Genomic DNA, 18,560 nt, shown 5'->3' on the forward strand with positions numbered 1-18,560 from the left:
CAACCAAAATCACTAAAACAGATTATCTGATCATTATCTCACTGCTGTTCATGGGACTTGCTGTGTGCAAATTGGCTGCCTCGTTTCCTACAATGCAACACTGACTACACTTAAAAGTACTTTATTGGCTGTGACGCGATTTGGGAAGTCTTTAGGCTGTGAAAGGCACTATATAAATGCAAGTTCTTTCTCTCACTTTCTATAGCACCTTTAAAATAGAAAGAGGCTCAAAGCATTTCACAGAGCCTTGAGAAGAATGGGCGCCAAGCCAAAGCAGCAGAGATTAGGGAGGTGACCAAAAGCTTGGTCAAAGGTGGGTGTTAAGGAGGGTCTGATAGGAGAGGAAGGGAGAGCAGAGGAGTTTAATGAATATGGAATGCCATAGAGAGGGACCTAAGCAGTTGTAGGCACGCCGCCAATGGTGGGATGAAACGGCGGGGGGAGGGGGGGGGCAAGGAGATGCACTAGAGGAATGGAGAATTCAGGAGGAGAGATAGGGCTGGAGGAGGATACAGACACAGGGATACAGGATTTTAAACACTAGGATTAGAATTTTAAATGTGGGATATTAGGGAACCAGGAGCCTATGTAGCTTTGTAAGGACAGAGGTGACGGATGAGCGGGATTTGGTGCAGGATAGGATTGCTGTGAGAACAGTCATGATAATCAAGATAAGTAATCATAAAAGTTACAAAACAGTAAGATTGGGTAAGACAGGTTACATATCCAGGAAAAAAAAAATCAATTTTACTAAAAACAAGTATCATGCTGCCAAAAAACAGTATAGTCCAGCTGGTAAATGGTATGCCATAAGTAGAGTTAATTTTTAGACCTATTCAATCAAGATCGGCAACACAAAGGTGTATCGCAATCTTAGGGTCTTCCTTGTACGTGAATTTTTGAACTTGTACATATTTGTACAATTTATGAACGATTAACATATTTTGCATTATCAGGATATACAACCTAGTGGAACTTCTGAATTGTAACAAATAGACCAAAAGTTAGAAAAGAACAACATTTACTTCAAATGGCAGAAAAAATAAATTCTGAATGTCAGCCCTCCGATTGGTAAAATCATACAAATAGTTTGAAAGGGAATGTTGCTTGAACATATTGGCAGGAATAATTACTCATACTGGAAAAAATTCTAGCACCTAACCTCGATTGTTTATTCAGGTACTGAAATGAATCTAGGTTTATATCAAATGGCTACATATGTTATGAGCTTGGTCCAAATTGTAAAGAAACAGTTTTCCCCTACTTGTATTTTCAAATGATCAGACACAAAGTAAAAGTCAAACTTTCTCCAATCAACTTATCACAGAATTTTAGAAAAGAACTCGTATGGTTTCTCTTTCTCAAACTTGCATGGGAGTCTTTTCTTTTTAATCCAAGTGCCGTAACTACAGGAAAATGACACCTTTCCTGAAGAGAACCATTACTTCAAATGTGAATTAGTACCTCACAATTAAACATCAAGACTATATAATCTCATTTTTGATTTGATCAACACTACCACAGACAGTGGTCCTCTAAATTTCTTCTCTTTCCCCCCCCGCCCCAGCCCGAGCTCCAAATAAGGTAAACTACATGTTCTTCCTCCCCCTTGCATTTTCTCTGTGATGAAATTAAGATTCACCAGTCTCTTACTAATTCATTCTTTTATTTCAGGACCTTAAAACTGTGAAATTCTTTACTTTCCTCAGAATTCCTACTTTCGACCTTCTTTATATTTTTAAAACCCAAACTTGGTATCATTTCCTCACTACTTCCTGATTTACACAGGTCCTGAAGTTATGTCATGAGAAAGTCTACTCTTTATAATTCAAAGTTGACTTTACAATAAAAAATTAAAACATCCAGTAAATTGAATCAGATAATTGAATTAAATTACTTTGAATTAATAAGGAGTAGAATATACAATCATACATCCACCTGAAGTTCCTTTCTCTGCTTGGATTGTCAACACTTCCCTTTTATTTCTCAATTTTAAAAACTTCAGAGCAATACATACTTCCACTGGTCTAAAATGTGGGGTCTGCCTACGTACCAGTTTTAACTATCAGTTGCAAGCCCAATGCAACAGTATCAAAATTACCTGATTAGTAATTATTTAAAAATCAATTTTAAATTGTCTGGTAGGCAGGCAATTAGAACCCCAAGTGCTTTCATCCAAAACCTGGGCCATAAACCAGTCTGGACAGATGAGATGAAAGTCTGAGAATTCTGATCAAAGTCAGATTGGGCAGTAGCTATAGGGTACAGAGTCCACTGCACAAACCTGCTAACAGTTTAACATTAATTGTGAGACTTTGAGAGACCAAAGAATGGCTAGTGTGGCAAACTGATTCATCATACTTGTGCAGTAAGGGCGCTCTTCTGAAGTTGGGGTTGAGGTACATACTGGGCAGTACATTAGACTTCCATATCCAATTGCGTGATGCAAAAACCAGGTGCAAAAATTAATATCTAATTTTCTAACAACACTTACCTGCAATAAAAGTAACTGAAGCAAGAGTAGATATTTCATTAGTGTTATAAAAAGTGAAATATCCCAATTACAAATGAAATTGAATGAACTAAATCTGTTTTTCAACTTTTGAAAATAATTGTGAACGTGTACCCTTAAGTTAGGCAGTGTACCCGGGTCAGTTAGTGACAGATGCAATAGCGTCAATTGTTTTTATTTTTGCCTGCTTGGTTACTCCAATATATACTCCCCCCACCCCACCAAAATATAATTTCAAGTACATGACAAATGCATCTCAAGGGCAATTAAGGATGGCAATAAACGCCGGCCTCACTAGTGACGCCCACATCCCTTTAATGAATAAAAAAAAAATGACCAACTATCACTTTTATACTCTTCGGTAGCAGCCAAAATCCAATGGTTATTAAAAGCTAAAACTACTTTTTAAACTATTTTTAAAAATGGTGGAGGGTATAAGGGTATCAAGAAACCATCTAAAATGGTTGATCAGTCAATGGAGAGGTTGCCAATTAGTAAGGACTGTAAAGGACTTCATTAAGGCAGATTAGTGGAATAGGCAGAAAGGTGGCAAGTACAATTTAATGTGGAGAATGTGAGGTAATACATTTTGGGAGGAAAATCAGGGAATGGAGGCATGCACTCAATGGAAAGAGGCCAAAGAGTGCGAAAGAACAGCGGCCTCCAGGGATGATAATACATAATTCTCAAAGTATAAACGCAGAGAAATAAAGCCCTATAGCTTGCAGCATTTTAGGTTTTAGAATTAATGGTAGAGTATAAGTATAAAGAACAGATGATAAGTTTATAAGAAACACTGATCAGGCAATGTAAAGATTGTGTAGTTTTGGGCACTCCATTATAGAAAGGACATTAAAGCCAGATAAAGCATACAGCATAAATTCACCATGATGATGCCAGAATAGGAAACTAGTTGTTATGAGGAGACACAAGATACTGGGATTATTTCTATTGGCAAAGAGAAAATTATGGGGCGATTTAATAGAGCTTTTTAAAATGATGATGGGTTTCAATAATGTAAATAGGGAAAGACAATTTTCCATGGTAAGGGAGTCAGTCATCAATTTAAAATTATCACCAAAAGTGAGAAGAAATTTGTTTATACAGCTGTTTGCAAAGCATGGAATGCTCTGTCTCAGAGAATGGTCGAAGCAGAGACTAATGCATCTTTTAAGGGAAAATTGGATAAATATTTGAAGCAGAGGAAGATACAAGGCTATGGGGAGAGAGCAGTGTAGTGGGATTAGTTTTGAATTGCCATAGGAAAGAGCTGGCAAGGACACAATGGGACAAATGGCCTCCTCTGGTGCTGTAAACTTCTATGGTTCTATGCATACTGTTCACATATTTAGAGTGGTCAAAATTCATTACACTATCCTATGGAAAAATGAAATAGGCGGCTTTTTCACTTACTTGTTAGCAAAATCAGCATTTTAGTTCTGTATTACAGGTTTATAATGTGTATATCTGTCATTTTGTGGTAGTGAAATGGCAAATTATTTTTTGTTGGTCCTTGCAAATAATTGCACTTATATGTAAACAGAACGACACGGTTTAGGATTTGTAATCTGTCTTTTTAATAATAGATGTAGTCTGTAGCTTTGCTTCTCATCAGCACTGGTAACTTAAAGATCATTTGACGGTTGACAGATTTTGTGTTTAAAATATCTATATTGCAGCAGAAAGTTTTTAGCTTCTCAAGCTTTGTAAAATACTTCAAGTCATTTAAATAATTTAAAAGAATAAATTGATAGGAAGGGGAATAAACAAATTAAAACACTAAAGCCCCAGGGCGAGAATCGGGTGGGGCTAAGGCGGACCGCATACCCTCCTGACGTCGACAGCAATTTTAACTCCTGCACGTCCCTGGCCAGTTTCCCACCCGAAATGGGGGGTGGGGGGGGCAGAGGGAAGAAACGGCAGCTAGCCCAGCGAGTGGGTGTGCAATTTCAGGCAGCAACGGGCTGCCGCTGGGGAGCAAAAGGAATGGTCCCTAACACTCAGGTAAGTTGCAGGAAGAGTGCAGGGAAGACCTAAACTTTTCTTGTGGGGCTCAAAGGAGCACACCTAGTCCCACAAGGTAAGCTTAAATTCTTTTTTTAAAAAAAACTTAGCTATTTGGGCCTCTTCTGGCCCCAGCTCCTGTACTCGCTAGGTTGACCTGGCAGGAAAGCCACAATGGGTTCCCCACTCAGGCCCACGGTTAAACTAGCAGCCAGGTCACGATGATGTTATCGGAGCCCGAACTGCATATTAAAGAAGGACCCCACTGGTTTCTGGCAGATTTCTTTCCCGTCTGCTCAGAAGAGCACATTTAAATCTGCGGGAAGAGAGCGAAATATCAGCAGGTTTCCACAAGGCAGGCATACTTAAAATCATCCCTTAATTATCTAGTCGCAAAAGAAAAAGATTACAGTATTATATAGAAGATTAACATGGGTGACAAAAAGTTCAGTGCTAATATACCCATGAAGTAATGCAACTACACTCATTAGCTGAATTTATCAGTCCATAGTGAGCCAGTTCAAATGTAAACATACAATAAAATTGAAAACAGCGATAAAAACCAAAATAAGGTGAAGGGAATATATTACTATTCAAAAGGAAGATCATATTGAATGTGCACAGTAGCATTCAACACAAGAGCTGCCGCGGGCCACAACAAAACATATTTTAGAAAAAGCACAGTTCAATTATATTTGAAATTTCTGAAGTAGAAACTAAATCAAGAAAGCATGATTGTGGACTTGCACATCTCTCCCCTCCTCTTCCACCCCCATCCAACTCCCCACCCACCCCCAGTCCTGCAAATCCAGACATGGGAGTGAAGAACCAGGACCAGAGGTGCATACATAAACCCTGCATTCTTAATCCAAATGTATATGCCTGCATATAAACCTTGTGCATCTGTGTTATACCATGAATTACTTTTTTAAAAAATTTAAAAACATATCAAGTTGTGTTTGCAGTGAACACGGAGTTGAGGGTCTGTTGCAAACGTCATCAATTTTACTCTGTGTCAGTTAAGTATCCTTTTCTCCATATTGTAAACAATTTTACAACACCAAGTTATAGTCCAGCAATTTTATTTTAAATTCACAAGCTTTCGGAGACTTCCTCCTTCCTCAGGTAAATGTTTTCTCCATATTGGTTGACCTTTCTTTTTCTCTTTCTGATTGGTGAATATCAAAAGTAGATAACCAATCATATTGTACAAAATCTCTTTCCCCAATCATGTTGCGCCAAAAAGAAAACACATTCTGCCCAGTCATACTATGGCAAAAAGAAATTTCCTGACATACAGCTGCCATAACAGTTCTCCAACATCTGCACTATGACAGAAAATTGCTCCTCAATGTATCATAGTGTGGTACAGCACAGGAGGAGGCCATTCAGCCCATTGTGCCTATGCCAGATTTTTGAAAGCGCTATCCAATTAGCCCCACTCCCCTGCTCTTTCCCCATTGCCCTGTAAATGTTTTCCCTTCAAGTATTTATTTAATTCCCTATTGAAAGCTACTATTGAATCTACTTCCACCACCCTTTCAGGCAGTGCATTCCAGATCATTACAACGCGCTGTGTAAAAAAATGTTTCCTCATGTCGCCTCTGGCACTTTTGCCGATCACCTTAAATCTGTGTCCTCTGGTTATCGACCCTTCTGCCACTGGAAACAGTTTTTCAAACAGTTCATGATTTTGAACACCTCTATCAAATCTCCTCTTAACCTTATCTGTTCTAAGAACAGCCCCAGCTTCCCCAGTCTTTCCACATAATTGAAGTCCCTCATTCTGGTAAATCTCTTCTGCACCCTCTCTAAGACCATGACATCCTTCGTAAAGTGTGATACCCAAAATTGAACACAATACTCCAGTTGAGGCCTAACCAGTGTTTTATAAAGATTTAGCATAACTTCCTTGCTTTTGTACTCGGTGCCTCTATTAATAAAGCCTAGGATCCCATATGCTTTTTAAAAGCCTTCTCAACTTGTCCTGCCACTTTCAAGGATTTGTGTACATACACCTCCAGGTCTCTCCGTTCCTGCACTCCCTTTAAAATTGAATCATTTAGTTTATATTACCTCTCCTCAATCTTCCTGCTAAAATGTATCACTTCACACTTCTCTGTTAAACTTCATCTGCCATGTGCCTAGCCATTTCACCAGTCTGTCGATCTCCTCCTGAAGTCTGTTGCTATCCTCCACATGGTTTACTACATTTTTGAGTTTCGTCTCATCTGCAAACTTTGAAATTATACCCTGTATAACCAAGTAAAGGTCATTAATATATCAAAAAGAGCAGTAGTCCTAATACCGACCCCTGGGGGACACCATTGTATACTTCCCTCCAGTCTGAGAAACAATCGTTAGCCACTACTCTCTGCTATCTATCCCTTAGTCAATTTTGTATCCACGCTGCCACTGTCCCTTTAATCCCAGGGGCTTTAACTTTGCTAACAAGTCTATTATGTGGTACTTTATCAAATGCCTTTTGAAAGTCCATACACACATCAACATATACAGAGATATACAGTAACAAGGGGAAAATCAATCCCACGTGGAGGCAAATTAATTCAGATATGAGCTTAATAGCATGTATCAGACTCCTGGTAATGGCCTGGAGGAAATCCACTGGCCACAGGCGTAAAAGTGTTTGCCTCCTTAGGCACACCCTTTTGGAAATATAACAGATGAGCCAACCTGGTCAGACTGCATTGTACAAAAACAGAACAGACCTGCAATCCATTAGAGCTGGTTATCAAAGTTAACTACAACTGAAACATGCATTTATATAGCACTTCGTGCAGAAGAATACCTCAGAGCACCGAGAAGGGCCAAATGGCCTACTCCTGCTCCTACTTTCTATGTTTAGAAGTATTTTTAGGCAGGTTCTGAATTGCCTATGAAAACTTTGCTTATCATGCTGTTATGGCAAGTCTATGTTGCAGTTGATGCAATATCTGCTCCATTGTGAAATTTACCACAGCTTTTTCTTGTTTTTCCTTCAAAAAATTAAGATAAATTGTCGTTGCACTAAATGTGTAACATTGTGTTATCAGTTACATCACTGTATCCTCTTTTAGATGAGTATGCCAGGTGACGAAGCCTTTACAGGTTGAAACTGGTTAAAGGGTGAGATTAAACTTTAATTCTCGCAACCTGCAAAATCACTATGTGAAAACTATTAACTCAGTAAATGATTCTGAAACAACTAGTTAGGACACTGTTATTTAATAGAGATAGTCTTCAATCTGTCTTGCCTGTTCCAGGGTCTGGTTATCTCAGTCTAACCTCAACTTGTAACAAAAACATTGGTCAGTCATTCATGACTTTTTCACCTGCCTAGTCGCAACAGAAAGCATTTAGAACAATCTCCGAAATTTGAGGGGGAATGTGTGAACAAAAGAATTTCAAAAAACACTAGTCAGAATATCTCTCCCAAAAATAAATAGGAATTCTTGTCTAGATTCAGAAAAGTACATGTTATTCATGAGGAAATTGCCTAATGAGATGTCTAAGTTGCCCATGAAATTGTATTTCTTAATATTTGACTTCAATCAGCAGTTAGAAACAATTGTTGAAATGACTGGCATATTTGCTCCATCTTGAATGATTTTTTTCATGCTAACCAGTTACATTTAATGAGTTAATTCCTTGTAATGCTTAGCTTAGATGGAGTCCTCAGGGATGCAGTCTTTCTGCTGGTTGGCTTTTTTATGGTGCAAGAAAACTGATTGATCAGTAAGGGGTCAAAACCATATCAGGTGTGACTGATTTTCTTCCTCATCAAGGTTAAATAAATGCTCGCTATAGGGAGTTTAGATCTAAATGTGTTTCAATTTAATAAAAAACTTCCAGAATCAAAAAAGACTATGTTCAGAACATTAAATACCACAAAACCACAACTTCATTCTGTCATAAAGCATGGATTTTAAACAGAAAATATTCTTACACGTTATAAAAGATACTAGCAGATTGATGCATTGAGTTACATTGAAACTACAGCAAAGAAACAGGCCATTTGGCCCAACTGGTCTATGCCAGCGTTTATGTTCCACACGAGCCACCTCCCTCCCTACTTCATCTAACCCTATCAGGATACCCTTCCATTCCTTTCTCCCTCCTGTGCTTATCTAGCTTCCCCTTAAATGCATCTATGTTATTTGCTTCAACTACTCCCTGTGGTAGCGCGTTCCACATTTTTACCATTCTTTGGGTAAAGAAGTTTCACCTGAATTCCCTATTGGATTTATTAGCAACTATTTTATATTTATACCTCTAGTTTTCGACTCCCCCACAAGTGGAAATACTTTCTCTATGTCTACCCTTTCAAATCCTATTATCTTAAAGACCTCTATCAGGTCACCCTTCTTTTTTCTATAGAAACAATTTTTGGCCTATATGTACATTGGTCTTCATAAGCAATTTAAAAGACAAGCATGCAGAACATTCCCATACACCATAATTGTGTTCATGACTGGACATAGCAAGTATCTTAGCTGCGGAATCAATGATAGCAGGGATATTTCCAGACACCATTGTCTAAAAATCCCTTCCCACCCATTTTTATGTAAATAAAGGGAACAAAAGAATGGATGGTAAAACACTCAATTTACACGAAGTTCAGTAATACAACTTGAACTGCAGGATCCTTGCTTTTAAAAATGGTTCTTTAGCTGGCCTGTTTGGAATTTCTGCATTCACTGTTCAAACAAATATAACTTAAAACAATGTTAAAAAATGACATAAAAAGGCCTCTTTAAAAAAGTTATTTTCTTCCAAGTTCTAGGTTATTTGGCATATTGTATTATTTCCCAATCAATGAGGTCGATGAGAGCAGCCTGATGAGACTCAGTATCCAAGTCTCCTATTCTGCCTGGAGATTGGGAGTAGGGAGCTGAGGGAGAAAGGCAACCAGCTTTTATTTGGTGCCTCACTACATGGTTTGGTCAAGATCACAAATACCAGGAATCAACAACACTTACTAACATACCACATTACCAGGCTAGCTCAATAGACCATCGGAATATAATGAAATAAAGTAAATGAAAGGGAAAAAAGTGGAGATTTCAGATTCAGATGCAAAATATGGTGATAGAGAGTTTATAATCTGCATCCGAATCTCTGAAGTACTACAACAATTATTCACCTTGAAAATATCACTGATTTTTGCTAATGGATACATTAAGAAATGCTGGGTAGAATTAAGACCCAAGTACTGAAAGTCCCTTCAAGCTTTTAAAGTCACTGAGATGGCAGTTGAAGACTAACAGGCCAGGGACACTTTTATTGCAGGGAGCAGGGGGGGGGGGGGGGAAGAGAAGAGGAGGTGAAGAAGAGAATCAAATTACATCTCTTACCTGTACATTGACGTCCTCTTTTTTGAAAATTAGGCTGCGGACTTCATCTGGGTCTCCATTAAAAATAGCTTGAACCAGTGGTGGCTGCAACATTGAAAGAAACTTAAGTCAAGATTATACACATGTAAAAATAACTCACCATATGGCTGTGACATCACTAATTGACAAATGTGGACTACATACATCACAGTAACTGTATGCAGGGTTGCTAAACACCCAAATGTCAATGGGAAATTTAATATGCAGTGGGAATTTTCCCCAAAGTATGAGCCCAGATCCTTGGAAACTGCTGGTACACAGCACTATATTCATTGGAACTGTAAACGCACAATCTTTTGACTTATTATCCTCAACTGCCAAACCTCTGAAGATGCATATGTTTGGGCCCTCCATATTTTCTTTTAAAAAAGTGACAAATTTGCATTGAGAGCAGATTAAACCTGGACATGCACATTTTACTGTATTGAAACTGATGCAGCAAATGTGCAGATATGTTTAGACAAGCTGAAAAATGCTCACCCTTTCATCTTCAGGTGAAAGTGACTTTGACAGGGGTAGAGACACATCCTTATACTTTTCCTGAAGCTTTTTAGAAGTAATAATGGGAGAATCATCGTCCACCTCCTCCAGAACAACAATACACACTCGGCTCATCCAATCCCCTGTTTATACACTAATTTTATAATCTTTATTCACAGACAGCACTTCCACTGCGACGACTGATCCTATGTTGTTACTCAGAACAATTGCCTATGCTGGAGATTATATGCCGGTCTTATCCATGCAGTTTACAGAAGTGGTTCCGGTGTAAACTCAGCCCCGGTGCCAACACATGTACCGATACTGCTGAACTGGTTCCTTATTTGAGAGTGTATCCTCGATACAGCACAGCCGTTGTTATGGGTGACATGACACCATTCCTTAAATAGAAAAGCAGGCAAATCATGTGGTTTAGATCTTCAGTGATTTACAAACAGAGAAAACGAGCAGCTCTCCATAACAGAAGGCCTAAGATTTTTTTTCCCCTGTGCAGTAGGTTTTTGTCAGACCAAGCAGTATCCGGAAGAAACAAACCAATCTCACATGAAGACTGATTTAATGAACTCCACCGCAGTACAATTAAACACGGGCTATACGCACGCGGGCGAAAGGGAGAGACAGACAGACAGACAACAGAGAGAGAGAGAGAGAGAGAGAGAGAGAGAGAGAGAGAGAGAAACGGAGAGAGAGAGAGAGAAACGGAGAGAGAGAGAGAGAAACGGAGAGAGAGAGAGAGAGAAACGGAGAGAGAGAGAGAGAGAAACGGAGAGAGAGAGAGAGAAACGGAGAGAGAGAGAGAGAAACGGAGAGGGAGAGAGAGAGAGAGAGAGAGAGAAACGGAGAGAGAAAAAGAAAAAAGAAAAACCGCTGGTACAATAAGGAGGAGTACACAAGCGTGACCCAGAAACAGATCAGGACAATTACTCTGTCAGCAATGGTGCTGTGCTGAGCAGTCACTTTTCTCCAACAGTTAGTCACTGCAGGAACTCCAATGGGAAATTCAATGAACTGAAAACATGTTGCCTGGTACACTTCAACAGCACCGAACAAACAACTAGGACTATCTGATAAAACTGTGAACGTAGACTTCACAAGGCAGCACTATACACTTAACAGCTTCCTTTGGATCACAGGCTAAAAGAAAGCAGCTTTAATCTTCAATACTGTGATTGTAAGGAAGAAAAAAAAATCAGCACCGTCTATGGTATTTTCCCATGTGCTTCAAGTCAAGCTTCTGTCAGTCTGCCAGTTCACATTTATAATCCAACGCTGGTAATTTCCTGTTTCAAGCATCAATTCTTGTTTCACCGAGTCCATGACATTAAAAAGTAGTCAGCATACCTCCATGGCATAGCCACTGTTTCAGTTCTATAGAATAGAACAGCTTTCAATATTGGTATACTGATCCTAGACAGAGCAGTAGCAGAATTCTGGTAGCTTCCTCTTGCGTGCTGCTTTCTGGCCTCCCTTGCAACTTCAACTGTGCATGCCAGAGCTGTGAATAATGACTAGTCTGACCGTTAAGGCAGCTTTATTGCAGAATAGCTGCAATTTAACAGTTTCCATTTAAAGCTGCATGGAAAACTGGTTTATTGGCACTGCTGACTAATAATCCTGTAGGGAGGATCCAACAATATGAGCAATTTGTTTTTTTTGTTCCTTGTTAAAAATAAGCAATTAATAGTGCTCCTTCTTCCTTATAGTTCCCAGAAGTGCAATCATACAGGAACTTGACTAACAAGGAACTTACTTCAAACAGTTAACATCTCACTTTAACTGCACAAATGCCAGAACAAACCTCCCAATGTACTCTTAAAACTATGGCTGCTGCAGAGCCCGCACGCACGCACACACACATGCACACACAGTGAATCACCTATCTAAATCACTGCACTATTTTAGTTGCCATGGTAGCTGCCACACTGGTAGTTTTTACAGTAGGTCCCATTGGCAATTTTCATCATTGTGTTGCGATGGTATTTCTTTTTAAAATAGATTTGAGTGTATGTTTTGCAAAATATCCCATTGCTTCAATATCCATCTCTGATGGAATCAATTATGCTCCCATTCCTTTTAGCTAAGCCAATTCAGTAGGGAGGTCAAAGCGTATTTTTAAATGCAAGATACTTCCTCCCTCTAAGTTAGCAAAAAAATATATATTTGCAATTTAATATTAACTTCCTAACTACAGGATAAACTTGCCTTTCTAGTTCCAGAGTTCACTAGGAAACTACTAAGCTGATATCAGCTACCATCAAGGAATGGTTCCACATAGTTAAACTCAAATCTGCATCCTTTCCAGTCCTGGATGCCATCCAAGAGGCAGAGTCTGAAAACGTCATTATCAGTTAAGTACACAGCAGTACTGCCAGTAACTGAGCGATTCTGGATTCTCAAAATGGTGGGTCTAATTGGAACTGAGAAAATGTTATTTATATACTTACCATCAAAATTACAAATGTCCCAAGATAGGAGACTTTTTAGACTCAAGAAATCTGAAATAAAAATGTAAATTTCTAGAAATACACAGCTGATGAAGGGTACACATCTGAAACTTGAGCTTGTCCGTTACTCTTTATAGATATTGACTGACTTGTGTATTTAAAACTTTGATTTTTCAGGCTCACTTTTTTAAAAAAAACAGCTTCCTCAGTTTGGGAGAAGTCTTCATATTGAAATTACACTTTTACCTTTTAGGCTTAGAATCAAACAAATTTTGGAAGATATTTAAGCTATTGAAAGTATAATTGAACATTAGCACTCCCACAATGGCTTAGTGAATAAATGCTTGAATGTGCTAGTGAACCACGATTCCAAGGTCCATCCTTGAAGCTTGCTGTTTTGGTAGATCTCAGCTGTGAGGATACAATTGGCTCCAGTATCCCCTATCTAGGGGACAGAAAAGAACAAAGGAAATCAGCCAGAGCTCCCTATCTCGATCGTTATCCCTTGACTCCTGTAGGAGAAGTGTGCACGTGCAATGACAGAAGAGGCCAGGATTAGGTTCGGCTGTAATGAGTCACGTGGTTGAAAAACCTGCCAGCATTTTTTTTTATTCGTTCATGGGATGTGGGTGTCGTTGGCTAGGCCAGCATTTATTGCCCATCCCTAATTGCCCTCGAGAAGGTGGTAGTGAGCCGCCTTCTTGAACCGCTGCAGTCAGAGTTGTGAAGGCTCTCCCACAGTGCTGTTAGGTAGGGATTTTGACCCAGCGACGATGAAGGAACGGCGATATATTTCCAAGTCAGGATGGTGTGTGACTTGGAGGGGAACGTGCAGGTGGTGTTGTTCCCATGTACCTGCTTCCCTTGTCCTTCTAGGTGGTAGAGGTCGTGGGTTTGGGAGGTGCTGTCGAGGAAGCCTTGGCGAGTTGCTGCAGTGCAGCCACTGTGCGCAGGTGGATGGGATGCCAATCAAGCGGGTTGTTTTGTCCTGGATGGTGTCGAGCTTCTTGAATGTTGTTGGAGCTGCACTCATCTAGGCAAGTGGAGAGTATTCCATCACACTCCTGACTTGTGCCTTGTAGATGGTGGAAAAGCTTTGGGGAGTCAGGAGGTGAGTCACTCGCCGCAGAATATCCAGCCTCTGACCTGCTCTTGTAGCCACAGTATTTATGTTGCTGGTCCAGTTAAGTTTCTGGTCAATGGTGACCCCCAGGATGTTGATGGTGGGGGATTCGGTGATGGTAATGCCGTTGAATGGAGGGAAACATGGAGAATGACTTCTTGGATGAGGTTCCAAAACAGTGCTGATGCTGGAGAACCATACCTTGGTTTAGCTATTGCTTTCAGGAGAAAAAAAAAAGAGAAAAACGACTAAAGAAAAACAGATCCATGGACAAAACACTATTAGAAACTTGACTCACCATGTGATTAATTAAATTAGGACGAGATGTTTCAACTAACTATCTGTATACGATTATAGCAAATTTCAGAGTAAATGATTTGGGTACCACCTAAGCAACACTTAGGATCCATTTTTTTTTTTATTCGTTCATGGGATGTGAGCGTCACTGGCAAGGCCAGCATTTATTGCCCATCCCTAATTGCCCTTGAGAATGTTACTTGCCACTTATCAGCCCAAGCCTGGAAGTCGTCCAGGTCTTGCTGCATGCAGGCATGGACTGCTTCATTATCGGAGGGGTTTCGAATGGAACTGAACACACTGCAATCATCAGCGAACATCCCCATTTCTGACCTTGTGATGGAGGGAAGGTCATTGATGAAGCAGCTGAATGAGCAGTTGGACTGGGACTCTACCACAGATCTGGTTACACACTCCATATGATGGCTCAGAATTCCGAATTGCAACACTTCCAACCACTTCGTATTCACATTTGTAGAAGTGATCCACATTTATCTGAAATTCTGCCTGATCTTGGCAAAATATCCATTTACTCCAATAGCCAATCTGGCACCTCCAGTCGCAGTTCACCATTTCAGCCACAATATAGTGCCGTAAACCCAGGTTCAGAAGAACACCAATTATACCCGAGAGATATTTTCTGTTTCCCATATCAGCCATCCTGTGGGTCAAGTGGTATTGCAAACTTAGTATGAAATTAGAAACATTTTATGCCCAAGGCTTAGGCACAGAGAACAAGCTTAAGACTGCTAAAATTCATGTGCACAAGGCTCTTGCAGCGACTTCAGTCAATTAATCTGGGCTGTATTTGAACAAGTTCTGAGGTGAAAGGTCACTGTGAATGGGCTGCCCAGTGTGTGTTAAATAACTATACCAGCGGTAGATGAGTTTGGTGGGGGGGGGGAAGAACACCAGGTAGATTAGCAGCAGCAGTGGAAGCAAGGGCAATTACAGTGAGGCTGATCAGGAGTACAAGACGCCAGCTTCCTATTCTGAGCTCATAGATTTCAAATCCACAAAGCTTAAAATTACACTGAGCTGAAAAAATGGCCCTAATAAAAATACTAAGCCCACTTCCACTGCACCAAAAAAGACATTCAAATTGTTACAGAGCTAATCAACATCTCTAGGTCAGTGACTCGTTCCCAGTCAATTATGTTTTAATTAATGAAATTAAAGATTATGAATGGTAAGCTTTTAAGTAGCTTTTATATTGATGTCAGTTGTGTGGTTGCAACAGTTCCTGAAGCACAGGTCTTAAGAAGCAAGTGGCAAACCCCAATGTAAAACCTGCTACATTCACTAATAGCCAGCATTCTGGAAGACTTTATAAACCAGGTCTTTACTGCTCACATGTAAATTCTATGATGTGGAGATGCCGGTGATGGACTGGGGTTGACAATTGTAAACAATTTTACAACACCAAGTTATAGTCCAGCAATTTTATTTTAAATTCACAAGCTTTCGGAGGCTTCCTCCTTCCTCAGGTAAATGTTTCCTCCTTCCTCAGGTAAATTTACCTGAGGAAGGAGGAAGCCTCCGAAAGTTTGTGAATTTAAAATAAAATTGCTGGACTATAACTTGGTGTTGTAAAATTGTTTACAATTGTAAATTCTATGCACTGAGACACTCACAGGATGCAATCTTCAAATTTACTTCATTGTAAACACATTTAAAAAAAAAACATATATTATGAAGACAGTTTAACTTTCTGGCTGTGTGATTCATCCTCTATCTAAATAGTATTATACATACTGGGGATAAGTCACAGTTGCAAAATCAAATTATCTCCATAACAACTTAAATATTATTCAGCATAAATAAATCAGGGATCCCATTACCACACAAGCTGAATTTACAATTTTAAATAGTTATATTTATACTTTTAAGCATGTTATGCATGTAGTTATAAGGCCTAAAATTTTCTACCTCAATAATCTGTAAAACAATTTGGTACGCACAGCTACTTCTTCCCCTACATGATTCGTTGATAAGCAAGACTGAAGTCTGTGATAGGTGAGACTTGGATGACTAGGAAAGCCCTATAACTGATGATCTCAGCTATGAAATATGGAAAATATTTTGAGAGTTTCCAGACCACATAGGATAGGAATTTAGCAAACTGAAAACTGAATGCGCTGTTTTTAACTGACAAAAATAACATTAGCCCAGACACTAACAGTAACACATTTTAGGCTAAGCGAGCAAGACTGTTCAGTAGACAGTGATTAGAATGTTTACTTCACAATGTTGTGGTGATGGTGGGATATCGTTTTTTTCAGGAAAAATCAGTTTTGCAATAATAATTCATTTCAGTCGCTTCTCACACAGACTTACATTGCCCATTTAGAAATAGCTATAATATTTGCATCTGATTTTTGCAGGAAGAAAAGTTTACACATGCATCACACCTTGATGTAAAGCAGTCAACAGGAATATAAAAATAATAAAGTGCCACTAAATGCTGCGACATTAAGTGTAGTTAAGTGGTGGAACACAGATTAATACCCACAATTCTGCACATTTCAGCTATTTTTATATTGGTGTCAGTGGGATGTTTGGACTGCCAGTTCCCAAAGCAGAGATTTCACGAAGCCGGCAGCAATGTAAATCCAATAGATTTGCTAAAGCTAGCACCCAGGGAAGACCAATTTACTTCCAGGTTTTCCTAGACACCCACCATAGCAAACTCAGCAAGTTTACATTGGGGTTGCCACCAGCCACGCAAAGTTTTGACGCTAACATTCGATACATTGAGCTGGATAACAGCCTATGCTTTTATTGCTGAACGTGGCTTCTTGTAGTTTGTATTTCAAACTAAATTTTTTTTTACAAAAGTGACTATCGGATTTCAAAAGCCAAGGTTTATTGACAAAAATTGGATCTTGAAAAATGAGAAAAATGCAAGTGACAGTTACCTTTCAGGACTTTTTGACCATTTTTCTGCAGAAAGGATTTGGAAAAAGAGTTACTTTTAATATTGTTTTTTGAAAAAAAAGCAATGTGTATTCTTACAAAATTAAAAAATGGCACCTAGAAAAACGGTGGTTACTATGCTAAATGAAAATAGTTTTCCAGAGCTTAAACAATAACTAATTTGTTAGCTTGTCTGGGTGATCAAAAAAGACCTCACATCCATCGTGCTTGATCTGTTTTTTTCATTTGTTCATGGGATGTGAGCATGGCGGTATTTACTGTCGATCCCTAGTTGCCCTGAGAATATTTAACAGTCAACCACATATTGTAGGACTGGTGTCAGTGTGGGCCAGTCCAGGTGGGCTCAACATCAGTGAACCAGTTGGGTTTTTAAGATAATCCGGCAGCTTTCATTGTCATTTTGCAGGTGCTAGCCCACAAATTACCAGATTAACTGAATTCAGTTTCACAATTTGCCTTGTTGGGATCTGAACTCAACTTCTAGATTAGACAGTATCTTAACTACTAGACTACCGTACTCATCTCTGTATCCATCTGTAAAGAGAGATACAAATTGAAACTGGGACACAGGAAAAGGGAATAGGCCTTTTAAAACAGAAAGGTCACAAGGTTAGTCAGGTTTGTTAAAGGGAAAGCTATGAGGGCTCGAAATGCTGGAGAAAAGTGACAAGACTTGCTGTTTGTCAACTAAGACAACCAACTATATGGGGAGGTGCGTCATGTTCTTTATTTTGTATTGTCCCACGAACATAATTTGGACTGAATGAGCCAAGCAAATCTGATTGTAATACTTGCTCTGTAAGTTAAACTTACTGTCAAATAAAGCAGCTCAGTAATTCATAGAGTCTCACCTCACCTAGTGTTAACTTTGTCTGCTTTCATAAAGATTTAGAAGCACACACAGCAGGGCACATGCAAAAGATACAAAATCCATTTTGTATATCAATGGGGCACATTGTTACAGTCCCTGGGTTACACTATCGTGCAAGTAGATACTGGTCAGCATGAGTCAATTCCAGCATGTAAGGGGCGTGAGATCCAATGCCACTGAACCCAAGCAGGTATCTGCGGCAGAACCAAATTTGTAATAATGACACTGACCAACATTTGCTAACGTGTCACTCACTACAGATATAAATTCAACCTCAAGTGGTCACTTAGAACCTCCTGCTCACACAGTATGCAGCATTTATTTTTAAAAACAAACATCTAAACAGCCAGCACAGACCAAAATTGAATCTCTACATATTATATTTCATCTGAATATATATAAACCAATTATTTAAGCTCTACAATAACTCTTAACTGGAAAGAGCTAAACCAATTGTGATCTAAAAATAAACTGTGGG

General features: G+C 39.2%; 1 protein-coding gene across 5 annotated transcripts in view; it reads right to left on the reverse strand.

The window, feature by feature from the left end:
• LOC137342161 (serine/threonine-protein phosphatase 6 regulatory ankyrin repeat subunit A) overlaps positions 1-18,560 on the reverse strand; it is a 188,822-nt gene that overhangs the window by 127,651 nt on the left and 42,611 nt on the right. Inside the window, exons 1-3 of one of the 5 annotated variants that reach the window (XM_068005896.1) lie at positions 11,607-11,889; positions 10,390-10,790; positions 9,871-9,954 (exon numbers count right to left, since the gene is read on the reverse strand). In XM_068005896.1, coding sequence (XP_067861997.1) covers positions 9,871-9,954; positions 10,390-10,524 — 219 coding nt within the window. In that variant the 5' untranslated portion in view covers positions 10,525-10,790; positions 11,607-11,889. Of the gene's footprint in view, positions 1-9,870; positions 9,955-10,389; positions 11,101-11,606; positions 11,890-18,560 lie in introns of those variants that run through there. The other 4 variants (XM_068005887.1, XM_068005915.1, XM_068005923.1 and 1 more) reach the window with 4 other exon arrangements.

The sequence above is a fragment of the Heptranchias perlo genome, chromosome 2, assembly GCF_035084215.1.
Source record: "Heptranchias perlo isolate sHepPer1 chromosome 2, sHepPer1.hap1, whole genome shotgun sequence".
In the NCBI taxonomy this organism is placed as follows: Eukaryota; Metazoa; Chordata; class Chondrichthyes; order Hexanchiformes; family Hexanchidae; genus Heptranchias; species Heptranchias perlo.